At 40.9% G+C, this 20,099-nt stretch overlaps 1 protein-coding gene and 1 long non-coding RNA gene across 6 annotated transcripts in view; one reads left to right on the forward strand and one right to left on the reverse strand.

Moving 5' to 3' along the window:
- col7a1l (collagen type VII alpha 1-like) overlaps positions 1-20,099 on the reverse strand; it is a 131,587-nt gene that overhangs the window by 6,011 nt on the left and 105,477 nt on the right. For 4 of the 5 annotated variants that reach the window (XM_062064897.1, XM_062064898.1, XM_062064896.1 and 1 more), the window contains 22 exons: positions 19,802-20,077; positions 19,687-19,722; positions 14,737-14,763; positions 14,594-14,653; positions 14,159-14,284; positions 14,012-14,083; positions 13,379-13,414; positions 13,227-13,286; positions 13,080-13,124; positions 12,974-13,009; positions 12,871-12,906; positions 12,751-12,807; positions 12,618-12,689; positions 9,512-9,583; positions 9,411-9,446; positions 9,262-9,342; positions 9,094-9,201; positions 8,966-9,028; positions 8,846-8,908; positions 6,225-6,341; positions 205-282; positions 86-139 (listed from right to left, as the gene is read on the reverse strand). In XM_062064897.1, coding sequence (XP_061920881.1) covers positions 86-139; positions 205-282; positions 6,225-6,341; positions 8,846-8,908; positions 8,966-9,028; positions 9,094-9,201; positions 9,262-9,342; positions 9,411-9,446; positions 9,512-9,583; positions 12,618-12,689; positions 12,751-12,807; positions 12,871-12,906; positions 12,974-13,009; positions 13,080-13,124; positions 13,227-13,286; positions 13,379-13,414; positions 14,012-14,083; positions 14,159-14,284; positions 14,594-14,653; positions 14,737-14,763; positions 19,687-19,722; positions 19,802-20,077 — 1,611 coding nt within the window. The remainder of the gene's footprint in view (positions 1-85; positions 140-204; positions 283-6,224; positions 6,342-8,845; positions 8,909-8,965; positions 9,029-9,093; positions 9,202-9,261; positions 9,343-9,410; positions 9,447-9,511; positions 9,584-12,617; positions 12,690-12,750; positions 12,808-12,870; positions 12,907-12,973; positions 13,010-13,079; positions 13,125-13,226; positions 13,287-13,378; positions 13,415-14,011; positions 14,084-14,158; positions 14,285-14,593; positions 14,654-14,736; positions 14,764-19,686; positions 19,723-19,801; positions 20,078-20,099) is intronic. The other variant, XM_062064899.1, reaches the window with a different exon arrangement.
- LOC133661594 (uncharacterized) lies at positions 1,991-9,263 on the forward strand. Its single transcript, XR_009827965.1, has 3 exons — positions 1,991-2,046; positions 8,875-8,994; positions 9,114-9,263. It is a non-coding gene; the product is annotated as an uncharacterized LOC133661594 (long non-coding RNA).

Below are 20,099 nucleotides of genomic sequence, written 5' to 3' on the forward strand. Positions count from 1 at the left end.
TTCACACACAAGAACATAATCAGTGTGTGTTTTCTAGTCCTCTGTGTGTGTCTGTGTGTGTGTGTGTTCGTGTGGGTGTACATACTGAGAGGCCAGGCTCTCCCTTCTCCCCCTTCACACCTCCACTCCCCAGCATTCCCTGCAAGAACACACAGTTATAATAAGGATATAGCGATGATGACAATGTTCAGGAGAGATTCTCACACTCTGTCCTCTCAGTCCTGGCATGCCCGTCGCTCCTTTTTCACACGGCTGCACTTTGCCTCTCCGGCCTCTCACGCCCTGCACACACACACACACACACACACACACACACACACACACACACACACACACACACACACACACACACACACACACACACACACACACACACACACACACACACACACACACACACACACACACACACACACACACACACACACACACACACACACACACACTCTCAATCATTATCCATCCTCTGCATGAACTTAGAGGATTGCATGCTAACACTGAAGCATCTATGAGTTATTAAGTCAGGGGTCCCCAAACTACGGCCCACGGGCCGGATACGGCCCCCCAGCGTCCAAAATCCGGCCCGCGGGAAGCCCCAGGTTAAAAAAAATAAAAAATAAAACATTTAATTTTATTTTTTTGTATTATTTTCATTTTTTAAATTTGTCCTTACTAGTCCATTTTCCACCGTCTCCTAGCCACTCAGGCAAATCATATTGTCTAAAAATGCATTTTACCATCAATAACGTGACATGCAGCAAGTGCGTTCTTTAAGTCAATTAGTGCATGAGGAATATATATGTATGAATACATGTATATATTTATATATATATATATATATACACACACACATATAGACACATATACATATACTGTATACACATATATACACATATACATATATATATACATATATACACATATATACACATATACATATATATATATATACATATATACACACATACATATATATATATACATATATACACATATATACACATATACATATATATATATATATATACATATATACACATATACATATATATATACATGGACATATACATATACATAGACATATATACACACACATATATATACACATTTACATATACATATACATATATATACACACACACACACACACGCACACACACACACATTTACATATAATATATATACATATATACACATATACATATATATATACATGGACATATACATATACATAGACATATACATATATACACACACATATATACACATTTACATATACATATATACACACACACACACACACACACACACACACACACACATTTACATATAATATATATATATATATATATATATATACATACACACACATATATATATATATATATATATATATATATATATATATATATATATATATATATATATATATATATATATATATATATATATATAGCGCGGCCCCCAGCCAAATTGTTTTACCCCAATGCAGCCCCGGAGTCAAAAAGTTTGGGGACCCCTGTATTAAGTCCTATTTTTTTGTAGTAACCATGTGTGCGTAAGTTAGTAGGCAAAGTGCCAATGGTGTATTTCATTGTTGTAGACAGCACGGAAACAAAGAGTAGAAGAATGACGACACGTTGTGCTGCATACGGTTGTAAAATACGACGTACAAGGACACTGGGAATAATATTTCATAGGTAAGATTGTTATAAATAAAATGTGTATTATTAGCACATTTTTACAATGACAATAGAGTAAACTGCATGAAATTAATAAAGACAAAAACTAGTTATTCAATATATATGTTATGATCCGTTGCCCGGATCATGTTTTGTCTGTTTTCTGCACCCCTGGGTTTGTGTTTCAGTTGCCATGACTGCAGATTAGTTTCACCTGCCTCTGATTAGTGTTCGGGACGCTCACCTGCTCCTGGGCACTAATCAGAGAGCTATGTATTCACCGTTTCTTTCCACAATCAGTCTGGCCTCCTTGTTTGCATTGCGCAACAGTGACAACATTTTCTACCTGCTTCCATGCAAACCCGTACGCAAGTATTGTTCTATTACTTTTGATTGTTGTTTGTATGCTAGCTTCCACGCTAAGCTCTTCCTCAGTTTTGCCACCCGTGCTATCGGCACGCTTTTGTTTTTTCCTGCATGACTTATGCAAATAAATCATTTCCTACCAGCACGCTGTGTCCGGAGTTCCTGCTGCATCTAGGTAGAACGACCCCCGCGCTAAAATGCGCCACAGTCGTCACAATATACCCATTCTTTTAAATGGGAAATTGGTCCTGCTAAAACAGGGACGTCCAAAGTGCGGCCCGGGGGTCATTTGCGGCCCGCAGGTCATTTTTTAACGGCCCCACGGCCCATTTTAAAATACAATTAAAAAAAATAAAGTGGTATGAAAGACCAAACAGGTGAAATGTAACAAGAAAATGTTGCAATGTTTACTCTAATAACACAAAGCTGCCATGCAGGCTGTTTCTTTTTTTTTTTTTAAATAATAATGAATCAAAACCAATGTTATTATGTATTATTGACCTATCCAAGGCTCCAATTACGTCACATGAAATATTGCACTTTGAGATATTTTTTTGGGGAAAACGTTGCATATTTTGTTTGCCATATAAAAAATTTAGCTGTTTTTTTTTTTTTTTTTTTTTTTTTTTTTTTTTAAAGAAGGGCCTAAAACGAACAAACAAAAAACATAAACAACAATACAACTTATAATTGACGGATAGATCTGAAGTTGATCTCGAGATTATTGTGTTAAAAGTGAACAGTAAAAAAAAAATTATAATTTATTTTTTAACACTTTAATGAGTAGGACCCTTTTGGTTCCACAATAATTTTTGTGTGATTTATTTTTAAGTGTCATCGCTCAAAAAATAATAATGAATTAAAATCAACGGTGTTATGAGTTATTGACCTTTTTAAGGCTCCAATTATTATATAATCACAAATATTCCACTTAAAAATTTTATTGGGTGAAAATATTGCACATTTTGTGTTTTTTCCATAAAAAAACACGGTTTTCTTTGACAAAAAGAGCATACGACTTAAATCTTTAAAAACGTTATATTGACAGATAGACCTAATGTTGATCTAGGGATTTAAAACTTGAATAATAATAAAAATAATAATACTGAATAATGACACATTTTTAATATTTTTTTTACCAAAACCCTTTGGGGTCCCTGGGATCAAGCCTGAGTGGAGGCCTAAATGTATATTTTTTTATACATATATTGTATTGGTTTTTAAAATAAAAAAATATCAAAATGGCCCCCGCTTGCTTTGATTTTTCAGTGTGCGGCCCTCAGTGGAAAAAGTTTGGACACCCCTGCGCTAAAATGACCGCAACGTAGGCACATCGCTTGCTCTGGCTGCTTACATCTATGTTTGCAACTCTCAAAATAAACTTAAATGTATGTCTTGTTTCCAACTTTAAATCTAAAAAAACACATATCAAGTTGTCCATCTCCCCTTGTTCCTCACCTCCCTTTTCTGCAACTCTTTCCTGCTTTCTTCTCCCATCTGCTGGTGATCTATCAAAACTCATCAATGCGTCAGAGTCATCCACCTGCCAACTTGACACCTTGCCCTCCTCCCTGGTAATAGAAGCCCTGCCCACTCTTCTCCCTCTGATAACTGCAACCATCTATTCCTCCGTCACCTTTGGTTCGGTCCCATCATCTTGTAAAACCGCTGCTCTAACACCAATCCTAAAGAAACCTGGTTCAGACCGCAATATCTTCAACAATCTACATCCCATCTCTAACCTGCCATTTCTCTCAAAAATCTTGGAAAAAACAGTAGCCTTACAGATCCATGCCCATCTCTCCAGCAATCACCTTTATAAACACTTCCAGTCCCGTTTTCGTCCACACCACAGCACAGAAACAGCTCTTCTTAAAATCACAAATGACCTTCATTTGACATATCATTCCACCCTCCTTCACCGACTGGCCTCCATTGGTTTATCGGACACACCCCTAGCCTGGTTTCACTCCTATGTTTCTAAGGTAAAATCATTCTCATCCTATTCAACCCCCCCTCTCTTCTGGTGTACCCCAGGGCTCTGTCCTCGGCCCTATACTTTTCATCATCTACCTGCTTCCATTTGGTCAGATCTTCCGTAAACATAACATTCATTTTCACTGTTAGGCGGACGAAACCCACTCCAAAGCCTCTTCCACCTTTCCTCCCTACTCCCTTTGTGCCTGCTTAAAGGAAATAAAATCCTGGTTCACTAGTCATTTTTTTTTTAAATGAACAGTGATAAAACAGAGGTCCTCTTTGTTCCGGAGGACACAACGTCCACAGTTTCCAAAAACTATTTGAAATGTGGACTCGTCAGACCACAGAACACTTTTACGCATTGCATCAGTCCATCTTAGATGAGCTCGGGCCCAGCGAAGCCGGCGGCGTTTCTGGGTGTTGTTGATAAAAGGCTTTTGCTTTGCATGGTAGAGTTTTAACCTGCACTTACAGATATAGCGACGAACTGTAGTTAATAACAGTGGTTTTCTGAAGTGTTCTTGAGCCCATGTGGTGATATCCATTACACACTGGTGTCGGTTTTTGATGCAGTACCGCCTGAGGGTTCCAAGGTCTGTAATATCATCGTTTACGTGCAGTGATTTCTCCAGATTCTCTGAACCTTTTGATGATATTACGGACCGTAGATGGTGCAATCCCTAAATTCCTTGCAATAGCTCGTTGAGAAATGTCGTTCTTAAACTGTTCGACAATTTGCTCACGCATTTGTTCACAAAGTGGTGACCCTCGCCCCATCCTTGTTTGTGAATGACTGAGCATTTCATGGAAGTTGCTTTTATACCCAATCATGGCACCCACCTGTTCCCAATTAGCCTGTTTACCTGTGGGATTTTCCAAATAAGTGTTTGATGAGCATTCCTCAACTTTTTTCAGTCTTTTTTGCCACTTGTGCCAGCTTTTTTGATAATTTCTTGTCTTTGCAGTGTATTCAATTGAATATAGGTTGAAAAGGATTTGCAAATCATTGTATTTTGTTTTTGTTTACGATTTACACAATGTGCCAACTTCACTGGTTTTGGGGTTTGTATTTAAAATGTGTATAGGTCCATCTCGGACAGAAACATATTTTGAATAAGGCTCCAAGAACAAAGTAACAAGAGTGTTTTAGCATTGCATTTTCAAATGCATGAAATATATAGCCAGCTTCATGCTGATTCAACAACAAACAATTACAAAATATTAAAAATAAACAAATAATATCAAAACATAATTTAAGTAACATGACTGTGATGAGATTTGAACCCCCATCCATCGTCAAAATTTAAATATGAAATACGCAGAAAATTAAATGAGGGAAATTACTTTTGTTTTTCCTGGGGTCTGCAGAGAATGTGAATGATGCAGCTTCCTGTGGATCATGTGACTTGTGGAATATTCCACAAATAAAGGTTTGGACAACTTGCGGGGTCGTGGTGATGTGTCAGGGGGGTCGCGAGCAGCAGCGGAGATTTTCATTATTTTGTCTCCACTCAAGTATTCATGTTAGAACGATACAGAGCCTGCGGCGAGGTGGCAGCAATGCTCAGTCCGTCCAACTGGCTCTCTGTTCTACCCAGGAGTAGTGAGTACACAGAACCACGTGTACTTACTACTCCTACCCCCACTATATTGTTGTTTCTTAAAGAAAAAAATGCCACCAGTGTGAAATTTAAACTTGGTTTGAAGAAACACAAGAGAAGGTAGAATAAGTCAAAATATGGTTTTAATATCATCATTGCGTGTACACAATAATGCTGACGTGCAGTGAAATAAATGCTGCTTAAAGCAGCTTTTTTTGATGCTGCATTGTGCACCACATAGTGTGTACCTAATGCTGTGACCGGTGAATCTATTTAATGTTTATTTTCATTTGTGACAAAAAAAAATGTAATTGACACAGTACTGATGTTCGTATATTTAACATTGTACATTTTCTAAAGATAAATTGATACTTGTAGATATGGTGGGGTGTGGGGGGTTTCATTTGCAATCTAAAGTTAATAATTTGCAGACATACTCAGAAAGTGAGTTAGAAATGTAACAGTGGAGCAAAACGTTTGTAAAATTTACAGTGAAACATATCCAATACATGTTATCTAGACCCAAAGGAAGATTTGAATCATCATAGGTACCCCTTAATAAAATATAAAAAAATAAGTTAATTTTAACAAGTACCTTTGGTCCTGCCAACCCATGGAGCCCAGGGGTTCCTGATGGTCCTCGGCTGCCGTCCTTTCCTGGTTTGCCTGGTGACCCTTTGAACCCAGGGAAGCCTGGGAAACCTGTGGCACCCTGCAAAAGAAGATACAACATATTTACATAAACCCCAAAACAGAACAATTTGTGTTTAAAAATAACATTTCAATCAGGGGTCTGAACCTCAATTTAACTGGCGGCCACTTAAGGTTTGGGTGAGGCTGGGCCACACAAAATAGTCACTTCAATATCACATTTTAACCATTTGTCCAACTTTGTTAACTACAAGATTTTGTCATTGCACCCAAAAATTACAACAAAACGTGTTAACAGTCAACCCTTTCAAGAAACAGAAAGAGAACTATGACAGGACTAGAATAGAATAGAATAGAATAGAATGGACTTTATTGTCATTATATTTGCATATAACATGAGACTAAAGGGTGGCTACATGGGTGCCTCCCTGTAAAAGACAGGGAAAGAAAACTTAAGAGGAATAAGGAGGCAAAGAGAAAAAGACCAATCCCAAACTGCACCTCTGAGGAAGTGCAGTTCCATTAGCCTGGCATCAAACAAAGTCAACATCCCAGGTGTCCTTGAAGGAAGGGATTTAGGAGAGTCTTTCACTGCAATGGTCCCACAGGGGAATGTACAACATGATCTTGCCAAGGCCAGTGCAGGGGGAGCCAAATTGTAGATAAGGATTGTTTTGGTTAGGGTGAGCAGATGCATTCCAATAGATTTATCTACTGTAGTTGTCCTTTCAGGCTCTCAAATTTACCATAATCTCACCTTGCAGAGCTGAAAGCTTATCCAAGGTGTTATCCAGTTTGTGATTTAATTCAAAAATAGCCACAGTGTGAGTGCCTACAGCCCTGCCCATCCCGTCAATCATGACGGGCAGCCTCTGGGCACCTTCAACGACTAACACCATATTCCAAATCTGTCGATAGACCAGAGCAACGCTCTATACATGTAGTTCCAAATAGATAGATATATTCAATATCCTCAACGGAAAGAACTACCAGGCACATGAGACTCCACTTCTCCAACGAGACCATCGTATGTATATCCAGCCGCAAATGTTCCATCAGATTGATTGATTGATTGAAACTTTTGTTAGTAGATTGCACAGTGAAGTACATATTCCGTACAATTGACCACTAAATGGTAACACCCGAATAAGTTTTTCAACTTGTTTAAGTCGGGGTCCACTTAAATTGATTCATGATACAGATATATACTATCAAATATATACTAACATCATAATACAGTCAGAACAGGCAGGTACCCCCGAACCTGAGTTTCTCGTTGAGAAAATATTGTCAATTGCGTTGCAAGAGCAATTGATCAATTCCATGTTTTAGATTTGGATAACAGTGCAAAAGACAGACTCTTAAAAAGTTAAGACAAGGCAAAGAAGCCAAGCAGGGAACTCTAAGGGAGGGTAAAGGGAAGAGTCTGCCTTCAGTGAGAGCAAGCAATGAAAAACTACGGTACTTTTACCAGCAACTATATTGAACTTGAGCTATGCTAGACCAGGGGTCACCAACCTTTTTGAAACCAAGAGCTACTTCTTGGGTACTGATTAATGCGAAGGGCTACCAGTTTGATACACACTTAAATAAATTGCCAGAAATAGCCAATTTTCTCAATTTACCTTTAACTCTATGTTATTATTAATAATTAATGATATTTATCTTTGTGGAAACACCGATCATCTTAATGATTTCTCACATGTGCAACACTTTATTTTTATATTTTCTCTAAGTGCACATTTTTCAAATTGAACATTTTCAAATGATCACCTCTAAGACAGTCTTGTGAAATCACAATATCCCATTTTAAATAGCTAGCCACTAACAGTTTTTAACAAATCATGAATTACTTTACACCATGTTTGTACAAATATTAACTTATGTTAAATACAAAAGTCAAGTCTCAAATTTTTGAATAAATCATGTCACACTTTGAACTGGACACCAAATCTGTTATCTGTTTCTTTGTCAGTTAGTGAAGACCAAGTCTTTAAAATATTTTCTTGGATTTTCAAATTCTATTTGAGTTTTGTCTCTCTTAGAATTAAAAATGTCAAACAAAGCGAGACCAGCTTGCTAGTAAATAAAAAAAATTAAAAAAATAGAGGCAGCTCACTGGTAAGTGCTGCTATTTGAGCTATTTTTAGAACAGGCCAGCGGGCTACTCATCTGGTTTTCACGGGCTACCTGGTGCCCGCGGGCACCGCGTTGGTGACCCCTGTGCTAGACCTTAAATTATTATAAAAATATAATCTTGAATGTAAAAATTTTATATTTTGACACTGTTGAGATTCCCAGTAGACGGTCAGAGATACTTACTCTTGCTTACAGGAAGTTGCTATTTGTGTTACCAAATGTATGCTTATTGTGATGTCCTTTTTGTAGTTAGTGTTCTTGCCATAATATATTTAACGATTAACCGCCCTGGGTGTGTGGTCCACAATTACACTAAACTATACAATTAATTAGAGGGCCACAAAATATGGGTCTACAGGCTGCGAGTTTGAGACCCCTGATTTACAAACTTTATTCGATACGTTCTCTTAAAGTCATGTTTCAAACCTTTACTCCTTTTTCTCCTGGGTCACCAGTAACGCCATCGATACCGGCGTTGCCTTTGTCGCCCTGATGGAACAGCACATTGAATGAAGGGTCTGAGAAAAGAGTATCAACATGCTCTACCTTCCGTCCAGGCAGTCCATTCAGGCCAGGTATGCCGGGGGTGCCAGGTGTCCCTCCATCCCCCTGTTCAGCAGAGATAATGGTCACACAGCATTCGTGACGAATTGAAACGTGGCTGAGTTACAAACCTTGTCACCATTTCTGCCAGGACTCCCAGTCCGTCCCGGGAAGCCCCGGAATCCCTTGTCTCCCTTCACGCCTTTATCTCCTGGTGATCCTACGTCTCCTGCATCCCCCTGAGAAACCAGAAGTGAAATATGCATGATGATGTAAAGACTTGAGGAGCATAAAAGTACCTGATGACCCCTCAGGCCTTGCAGCCCTGTGTCTCCTTTGTCCCCTTTGGTCCCATTCACTCCATTGCCTCCGCTGTGACCCTTAAAGTAACATAATTATATTAAATAGTAGTATAATTTAGGTCACGTACAGTACTGTACGTATTTACCATGACTCCATTGATGCCTGCTTCTCCTGGATCTCCCTGTAGGAAATCAACGCAATTTTTATGAGAAACCATGTAAGAGTTAGTGACAAAAGTCACCAGACCTTCTGGCCGACTGGTCCTCGAGGTCCAAAACGTCCCATCATGCCCTTAAAACCAGCATCTCCCTTCAAGCCCTAGGAACAATTCAAATGCAACGACAATTGATCATTTGTGTAGAAAGGGATTTATCTAGTGGTGAAGTTGAATATTTACAACTCTGCTTATTTAGAGGTACTGCTTTCTGATTTTTCAGTACGCACACTTAAAGGCCTACTGAAACCCACTACTACCGACCACGCAGTCTGATAGTTTATATATCAATGATGAAATCTTAACATTGCAACACATGCCGATACGGCCGGGTTAACTTATAAAGTGCAATTTTAAATTTCCGCTAAACTTCCGGTTGAAAACGTCTAGGTGTGATGACGTATGCGCGTGACGTCAATCGTTGAAACGGAAGTATTGGGACACATTGTATCCAATACAAAAAGCTTGGTTTTCATCGCAAAATTCCACAGTATTCTGGACATCTGTGTTGGTGAATCTTTTGCAATTTGTTTAATGAACAATGAAGACTGCAAAGAAGAAATCTTTAGGTGGGATCGGTGTATTAGCGGCTGGCTGCAGCAACACAACCAGGAGGACTTTGACTTGGATAGCAGACGCGCTATCCGACGCTAGCCGCCGACCGCATTGATGATCGGGTGAAGTCCTTCGTCGCTCCGTCGATCGCTGGAACGCAGGTGAGCACGGGTGTTGATGAGCAGATGAGGGCTGGCTGGCGTAGGTGGATAGCTAATGTTTTTAGCATAGCTCTGTGAGGTCCCGTTGCTAAGTTAGCTTCAATGGCGTCGTTAGCAACAGCATTGTGAAGCTTCGCCAGGCTGGAAAGCATTAACCGTGTAGTTACAGGTCCATGGTTTAATAGTATTGTAGATTCTCTGTCTATCCTTCCAGTCAGGGGTTTATTTCTTTTGTTTCTATCTGCAGTTAAGCCAGATGCTATCACGTTAGCTCCGTAGCTAAAGTGCTTCGCAGATATATTGTCGTGGAGATAAAAGTCACTGTGAATGTCCATTTCGCGTTCTCGACTCTCATTTTCAAGAGGATATAGTATCCGAGGTGGTTTAAAATACAAATCCTTGATCCACAATAGAAAAAGGAGAGAGTGTGGAATCCAATGAGCCAGCTTGTACCTAAGTTACGGTCAGAGCGAAAAAAGATGCGTCCTGCACTGCACTCTAGTCCTTCACTCTCACGTTCCTCATCCACAAATCTTTCATCCTGGCTCAAATGAATGGGGTAATCGTTGCTTTCTCGGTCCGAATCTGGACAAGGAGGACGGACGGTTCGAAAGACAAGTGAGGGAAGCCGTCAAGGTTGAAAAACCATCCCTGAACAAATGAGGTGGTCTCCGACACCACCTGTCTTCCACATACAACACTGTCCTTTCAACCATTCCTAAAACTTCCTAGACTTTTGACAAGAACAAGAAAGTTTGATCATTATACGCCTATACTGGCTCACCTGCACTGGCTTCCTGTGCACTTAAGATGCGACTTTAAGGTTTTACTACTTACGTATAAAATACTAAACGGTCTAGCTCCATCATATCTTGCTGATTGTATTGTACCATATGTCCCAGCAACAAATCTGCGTTCGAAGAACTCCGGCTTATTTGTGATTCCTGGAGCCCTAAAACAGTCTGCGGGCTAAATAGCGTTTTCTATTCGGGCTCCAGTACTCTGGAATGCCCTCCTGGTAACAGTTAGAGATGCTACCTCAGTAGAAGCATTTAAGTCCCATCTTAAAACTCATTTTTGTATACTCTAGCCTGTAAATAGACCCCCCTTTTAGACGAGTTGATCTGCCGTCTCTTTTCTGCTCTACCCCCCCTCTCCTGCGTGGAAAGGTTATTAGATGACCACAGATGAAGGGCTAGCTGTTCAAAGTCGGGTCCCGGGGTGTACCACTCATATGTGCATCAGCTGATGACGTTTCTGCGCTGCTGACTTGTCGCCACTCAAGATGATCCCCTGCTGGCCCCACTATGGACTGGACTCTCACAATATTAACTACTTTGGGCGGCATGGCGTAGTGGGTAGAGCGGCCGTGCCAGAAACCTGAGGGTTGCAGGTTCGCTCCCCAACTCTCACCATCCAAAATCGCTGACATTGTGTCCTTGGGCAGGACACTTCACCCTTGCCCCCGGTGCCGCTCACACCGGAGAATGAATAAGTTGTAAAAATGAATGATAGGTTCTCACTTCTCCGTGAAGCGCTTTGAGGGTCTAGAAAAGCGCTATATAAATCTAATCCATTATTAGTATTATTATTACATCCACTCGACATCCATTGCACTGGTACCGCACGGTTTCTCATTGGATCCCATTGGGTTGAGCTTTTTCTTGCCCTGATGTGGGATCTGAGCCGAGGATGTCGTTGTGGCTTGTGCAGCCCTTTGAGACACTTGTGATTAAGGGCTATATAAATACCGCTGTAAAAAAATGACTCACAGCCAAATCGTGGTTCTTATTTATTACGATTCTGAATCGATTCAAAATTTTCAAGAAGCAATTGTTTTGGCCATCTCTTGCTGAGACACTACACATATAAACATTCCATCATATCATATCACACATCCATTTTCTACCGCTTGTCCCTTTCGGGATTGCGGGAGGGGGGCTGGAGCCTATCTCAGCTGCATTCAGGCGGTAGGCGGGGTACACCCTGGACAAGTCACCACCTCACCGCAGGGCCAACACAGATAGACAGACAACATTCACTCTCACATTCACACACTAGGGCCCATTTAGTGTATCTAATCAGCCTATCCCCAGGTGCATGTCTTTGGAGGAAAGACACAGAAAGACCCCAAGCCTGGGGATCGAACCCAGGACCTTCGTATTGTGAGGCACATGCACTAACCCCAGCACCACCGTGCTGCCCTGCGTTAGACCATCATATCATATCATATCATACGTCAGCAGCCAAGATGAGTTTTTGTAACCTGTTTTGTAAATGTCATTTTATTATTTATATACGGAATAATATATTGTGAGAATTAGTTTGAATTGAGAATTAATTCTGAATCGAATAGTCAGTCGGAATCAAACTGAATCCCGAATTGTTGTAAGATTCACATCCCGACTGGCTGTAACACTACCTTGACTCCAGGGGGCCCATCCTCGCCCTTCTCTCCTTTATCGCCATCAAAACCCGCAGAGCCTCTTTCACCCTGTAACAAACCAAACGGTTCAATCAGGTCTGACACGGACGGAGGGACTCCAAGTTCTCACCGCGTCTCCTTTGGCCCCTTTGAACCCACGAGGTCCTTGTATTTGAAGCGCACTCCCCTGTAAGCCATGGATCAGGCGGTTACAGGCTAATATAGCTTGTAGCTAACGAAACAGACGTACCCGCTCTCCTCTGACTCCTGGCAAGCCGCTTTCTCCCTGAAGTTACACGTAAAAAAAACATAGATCATTGTCACGCTTAGTCAGAAGAAACACAACATCTCACCTTTGCACCTTTGTAGCCACTCATGCCCTTAAGACCCTAAAACAGAGAAAATAATGTAAACTCTTCTACATGTAAATCATTTTAAAGTGTGAAACAAAATGCTTACTATGTTTCCTGGAGCCCCCGACACACCTGGGGAGCCCGAGCCACCCTGAAATAGAGTCCATGAGTCAGCATAAATGGAAAAGAAAAAACTTAAAATATTTTAGCATGGACTAAAAGCAGTGGGATATTATATTTCTTTGTTAAACACCTTTTTTCCAGGGAAGCCAGTCAAACCCTGAGGTCCTGGCTCTCCAATAACACTGTCACCCTTAAGAGATTTTTTTTAGTATTTTTCCAATAAATATATCATAATGTTTGAAGATATTACAGCATATAAGTGTTTATTTAGTGTGCATTTACCTTCTCTCCTTTTACCCCAGCCATGCCAGGAGGCCCCTGAAATAAAGCATGATCGAATTTAGTCAAAGATCCTACATAAGCTTAAAAATAATCTAAATATCAAAAATCTCAGTCTGACACTTATTAAGTGTGTTAAACAATACCGGGAATACCAACACTTGAGGTGTCCTGATCCGATATTGATATCGGATGTCGGTCCATCATCAAAAAAAAAGTATAGGATTATATCTGCTTGCATGTAAAATGTGAGATATAATGTGCGATACAAGCAGTGCTGCAGCGTGTTTACTTGTGCAAAGCTGGACAGCCAGTTAACATCTAAATGTCCTCAAATAAGCACACAAAGTTGGTCTTTTTTTCTTTTTTAGTCAAGTCCTTTACAAAAGGTAAACATAGTAGGCTATAGTCTAGCAGCTACACAATCCACTTTAATTTAAAGACTGCATTATTCTGTTTGTGTAATTTCACTTGATCAAACTTTTTCTAACAGTCCACACTACAAAATGATAAAAGTATGTATGATTCCTGCTGAATACTCAAGGCTCCAATATCAGTGTTGTATCGGAAGTAAAAAAAATTGTATGGGGGACCCCTAATAAAAACAACACAATAATATAAATGTGTATTAATTACGTCAGGTCCTACTGCTCCTGTAAGTCCAGGGGCTCCCGGCACCCCGTTTTTCCCCCGTCTGCCTCGCTCCCCCTGCATAGACAACAAACATTCCACTTTCACTTTCAAAGCGTCCAAGCTTCTGTGAGCAACTTTATGTCTCAGTACTTCTCTGCCTGGCTCTCCGGGGTCCCCTGGTGGGCCTTTAATGCCCGGGAGACCCTGAATCCCGGGGCTACCGCGGATGCCCTGGATGCCCTGAGCACCAGGCGGCCCCATCTCCCCTGGTTCCCCCTGAGGGTTTGATGGAAGTCAGTGCAGAGAATTGCATTAGTTTAATTGCTTATGAAAAACTCACATTCAATGTGAAATTCATCAACTTTCCTGTTATTATTGTATATTTTTCAGAAACAGAATGTGATTCAGGACCGCTGCTTCTTTGGAATAATTGCTTTTCAATTAAACCTTTATGGGTTCATGTGCACATAAACAACCTTCAATGAGTCAGTGGGCCAATTAAATTCCCCCAATTGAAATATTAACGAGAAGCAAAGTCAATCAACTTTAAAGTGATTGAGTTTTGATCATTTGTTCCTGCGTCACCTTGTTGCCGGGCAGACCAGCTTGGCCCTCAGGCCCTCGGTGGCCGATGCCTGGCTCTCCCTGGACACATTGAAAACTGCCTTTAACTTTATCATAACATTGATGTCATAACTGTATGAACATTTATAAATATAAACAAATACCTTTTGCCCTTTTTCGCCAATGTCCCCCTGCAGAAAAATAGCACATATCAGAGTTGGAGAACACCAACAATCGGTGCCATTTGCATCCCTAGGGAATAAAATGTATACATGCAGGATACAATTAACTGCAAAATATTTTTTTACAAGGCAAAAGTGTCTCGAATAATAGTCGTTTGCGGATTCACTAAATTGCTTTTTTTTTCTTTTTTCTTTTTTAAAGCCTTTTCTTTGTATTTTCGGCCTAAATTGAACTTTTTCGAGCACAAAAATGGCTAAATTAAGTAAAAATATCAATACCACAGTAGTATTGGCGAGTAGATGAGACCAAACCAATCAGAGCACACTGTTGAGTATGGTGGCCACTGATTGCCTCAGCCTCATTAGGCATTCAGTCACGGATGCCTATTATTATTATTTCATATCTAAATCTCTCATAATGTAAAAAAAAAAGAAGAATTGTCGAGGTTTGTTATGCTTTAGTTATGAAAAAATCTAATTTATAATTGCTGCTTTGCGGATTAACCACAAACAGACCCAGAACCCAATTGACAGCGATAAACGATGGTTTACTGTACATGATTTCTGTAGTTCATGTATTTATATAGTTTATTTATTTAAGTAGTTCAACATGTGCATTATCTACAGCTGTCAAATGATTAATTTCAATATCACATTAATCCATACTTGCCAACCTTGAGACCTCCAATATCGGGAGGTGGGGGGGCGTGTTTGGGGTGGGGGCGTGGTTGGGGCGTGGCTAAGGGCGTGGTTAAGAGGAGAGTATATTTACAGCTAGAATTCACCAAATCAAGTATTTCATATATATATATATATGAAATACTTGACTTTCAGTGAATTCTAGCTATATATATATATATGTATATATATATATATATATATATTTTATTTTTATTTTATTTTTTATTTTATTATACATATAAATAAAAGACATACTTGAATTTCAGTGTTCTGCAGGCTATCCAGTAGGTGGCAGTATTGTCCTGTTTAAGAGTGTCACAACATTGCTGTTTACGGCAGACGAACTGCTTTACGATAGACTAAACGTGACTGCTGTTGTTGTGTGTTGTTACCGCGCTGGGAGGACGTTAATGAAACTGCCTAACAATAAACCCACATAAGAAACCAAGAACTCTCTCTCCTTGTTGTGCACTCTACGATGTTATGACGTCATTGGGCAGGCAAGCTGCTGGGAAAGCGGATGTGAGAACGGCTGTCCCCACTCGGGTCCGCATTGAGCTGGAGGGGGCGTGGCCTCCAGCTGCGGCTGAATACCGGGAGTTTGTCGGGAGAAAATCTCTGCCGGGAGGTTGTCGGGAGAGGCGCTGAATAACGGGATTCTCCCGCTAAAAACGGGAGGGTTGGCAAGTATGCATTAATCACATTTTGATTTTCTATTAATTGGGATTAATCACTACGGATGTGAATAAAACAATAAATTCTAATTCCATTTGATTCAGATTCTTGAGGTTACAAAACCTCCTCCTGGCTGACGTATATTTTTTCTCACTGGCACTCATCGAGGGCGGACGCTCCCCTTTCCTCTCCCTTATCTCTCCTGCTTGCTTCTTTGTCTTGTCTTGTCTTGTCTTAACTTTCTTGTGGCCTCTTTTTGCACTGCTCTCCAAATCTAAACATTGGAACTATTTAACTGGCCTCAATGAAATTGACAAGATGGGGGAACCAGCTTGTTGTGACAGAGCGGTTGTTGCTGGACACACGACAGACTCTTGGGAGAAGGAGTGCCACGTGCCTGGCAACCCTTTCAGTCGAGGACGTGAAGATATCTACCTGTTCGGAATAATGACAACAGGACATCTGCTGATTGGAGTAAGCGTTGCTCTGGTTTGTCGACAAATTTGAAGTGGCTGGCAGTCTTCAAAGTACCCCAAAACTGCCACAAATGATTGGAGGATGCGGGAAGAACTGTGGACACTTTGTGATTTAGATCACATCGGACTGTCTGCCCCGCAGGATGAATTTTGAGGACCAGTCATAGACAATTTAGACTGAAAAGCAAATTGTATTTTCACTCGCATACAAAACATTCTAACTTGGATTGTTTCCCTGACTTCTAGACTCTCCCGAAGGACAGTGCGTTGAAGACACAACAAACTCCCTCTTGTCTCTCATGGACATGCACCTGTTGTTGTTAACTTTGGACTGACTAGCGACTGCACGACACCAAGGCCGCGGAACAGAGACACATGGCAGGCAAACACACACACACACATGCATCCACAAAAAATATACGCCACACACACATACCCCACCCCCCATCCAATGCCCTTGACGCGAATCCCTTAGGGGCGATGGACGGATGGGCAGCGCCTGAATAGCTGCAGCCTGCCACCGTAGCCCCCACTCCCTCCCCTCTGTTGCTAGTCTCGAGATACATGTTGTAATATGTATATGTGCTTTGCTATGGAGGTTTTTTCCCACTCCAGACTGGGCTCCTTGAGGAGCCCAATCTAGATTGTATTTTTTTTACTCATCCTTCCCCAGCGTTTACCTTTTTCCCATCTTTTGCGGGGCGCCCATTAGTGTTCCTGTTCTGTAACCCTGTACACTGTTTGTTTGTCTAATCTTGAACGGGTTTGTGCTGAAAACAAAGTTTCGTTGTACTTGTGCAATGACTATAAAGACCTACCTACCTACCTATACGTGCAGCAAGTAAGCAAGGCCTAAAAAATGTAACACGTTTGAATCGATTCAGAATCGTTTCAAATAAGAATCACGGTTCGGATGTGAATCGATTTTTTTTCCGGCACTCCTATTAATCACAATCACTTTTTGGTGGTACTTTCCTTGATAGCTCATGTTTACTTCTTGTTGTCCATGTACTAGTAGCACTCTTGCTAGCGGCTGCCTCAAAAAGGTGATTTGCTTTTTTAACTTATTTGTTTCAAACCTGTTGTGCATTTATGACAAGAGAATGAATCACTGCAAATATGTATTTTTGGATGCATTTGGAAGCGGCCAAGCACACCAGTGCTCCTCACTCATGCTTGCACTTATAAATGCATTGACCTGATCACTGACCCAATACCAACACATACCTTTCAGGTAACCTGTGGTTAACGTAAAGAAATAAATTATGCGATTATGCTGTATTTATATATGATTAATGCAATATTTTTGTGAACTTTAGCAGCCCTAGTATCATCAGATTTAGAGTTTAAAAAGTTTTGAGTTTGACAAACAAATGGCACCGATTCAGTTGAACGGTGATTGGCATCGAATGAGAGATAAATACGCAAATACGGTGTTAGCTTTCACTGTTATGCTGATGACACCCAACTCTACATGCCCCTAAAGCTGACCAACATGCCGGATTGTAGTCAGCTGGAGGCGTGTCTTAATGAAATTAAACAATGGATGTCCACTAACTTTTTGCAACTCAACGCTAAGAAAACGGAAATGCTGATTATCGGTCCTGCTCAACACCGACATCTATTTAATAATACCACCTTAACATTTGACAACCAAACAATTAAACAAGGCGACTCGGTAAAGAATCTGGGTATTATCTTTGACCCAACTCTCTCGTTTGAGTCACACATTAAGAGTGTTACTAAAACGCCCTTCTTTCATCTCCGTAATATCGCTAAAATTCGTTCCATTTTGTCCACAAGCGATGCTGAGATCATTATCCATGCGTTCGTTACATCTCGTCTCGATTACTGTAACGTTTTGTTTTCGGGCCTCCCTATGTCTACCATTAAAAGATTACAGATGGTACAAAATGCGGCTGCTAGACTTTTGACAAAAACAAGAAAGTTTGATCATATTACGCCTATACTGGCTCACCTGCACTGGCTTCCTGTGCACCTAAGATGCGACTTTAAGGTTTTACAACTTACGTATAAAATACTACACGGTCAAGCTCCAGCCTATCTTGCCGATTGTATTGTACCATATGTCCCGGCAAGAAATCTGCGTTCAAAGAACTCCGGCTTATTAGTGATTCCCAGAGCCAAAAAAAAGTCTGCGCGCTATAGAGCGTTTTCTATTCGGGCTCCAATACTATGGAATGCCCTCCCGGTAAAAGTTAGAGATGCTACCTCAGTAGAAGCATTTAAGTCTCATCTTAAAACTCATTTGTATACTCTAGCCTTTAAATAGACTCCCTTTTTAGACCAGTTGATCTGCCGTTTCTTTTCTTTTCTTTTCTACTCTGCTCCCAACCCGGGGTGGACCGCTAGCCTGTCCATCAGATGGGGACATCTCTACGCTGCTGACCCGTCTCCACTCGGGATGGTTCCTGCTGGCCCCACTACGGACTGGACTTTCGCTGATGTGTTGGACTTTTACAATATTATGTCAGACCCACTCGACATCCATTGCTTTCGGTCTCCCCTAGAGGGGGGGGGGGGTTACCCACATATGCGGTCCTCTCCAAGGTTTGTCATAGTCATTCACATTGACGTCCCACTGGGGTGAGTTTTCCTTGCCCGTATGTGGGCTCTGTACCGAGGATGTCGTTGTGGCTTGTACAGCCCTTTGAGACACTTGTGATTTAGGGCTATATAAATAAACATTGATTGATTGATTGATTGATAAAAATGTCAGATTAAAAAAAGAGGAAAAGACTTGTCTGTGCTGTTTCACAATGGGAATTACTCGTGTGTGCTTTTTAATCTGGTGAGCAAAGGATGCTTAAAAAAAGTCAGGCCAGTGATGTCACGCACTGATGCAACATGGGTAATGTGTGCAGGGAAAGTTTCCTTTTATTTTAGCGGACTTGGCATTCATGAACCAAACTCTTGCGACAGTGGTAATGATGCATTTAACTGTTGAAGCCCCTGAGACGACGCATGAGTTTCAGCATTCAGATCTGAAGAGAATCTGTATTGTATGCAAGCTTACAAACCACATTGGATCCAGATTGTGCAGACAAGAGCAATGTAAATAGGTATTGCCATGACTTACCTTTGAACCTTGTTTTCCCTCCTCCCCTGGATGCCCCTTTTGAATCAGGAAATGTATACATGAGCAAAATAAATATTTTGAAGTCATACTATTATGACAGAAAGTGCGGCCTTACCTTCAGGTGTGAATACTCAGGGGGGTAAGGCTGTCCGAGATCTTCCTCCCCATTCCTCCTCTCCCACTGGTCCTGTCTCTCCACGTCACCCTCCTCTTCATCCCCCTCTCGGTCTACATCTTCCTCCTGTGTACCCCAGTCCCCACTTGACACCTCCTCCTCCTCCTCATCAGGCCCAGGGCCCACTCCTTTATAATCATCTTCAACTGGACGCTCTTCCTCCTCCATGTCAACGTGTCGCCGCCTCCCTCCTCTTGTGTTGATTCTTAAATCTGTCTAAATCACAGAGCAAGTCACT

The sequence above is a fragment of the Entelurus aequoreus genome, linkage group LG12 (genome assembly GCF_033978785.1).
Source record: "Entelurus aequoreus isolate RoL-2023_Sb linkage group LG12, RoL_Eaeq_v1.1, whole genome shotgun sequence".
Lineage (NCBI taxonomy): Eukaryota > Metazoa > Chordata > Actinopteri > Syngnathiformes > Syngnathidae > Entelurus > Entelurus aequoreus.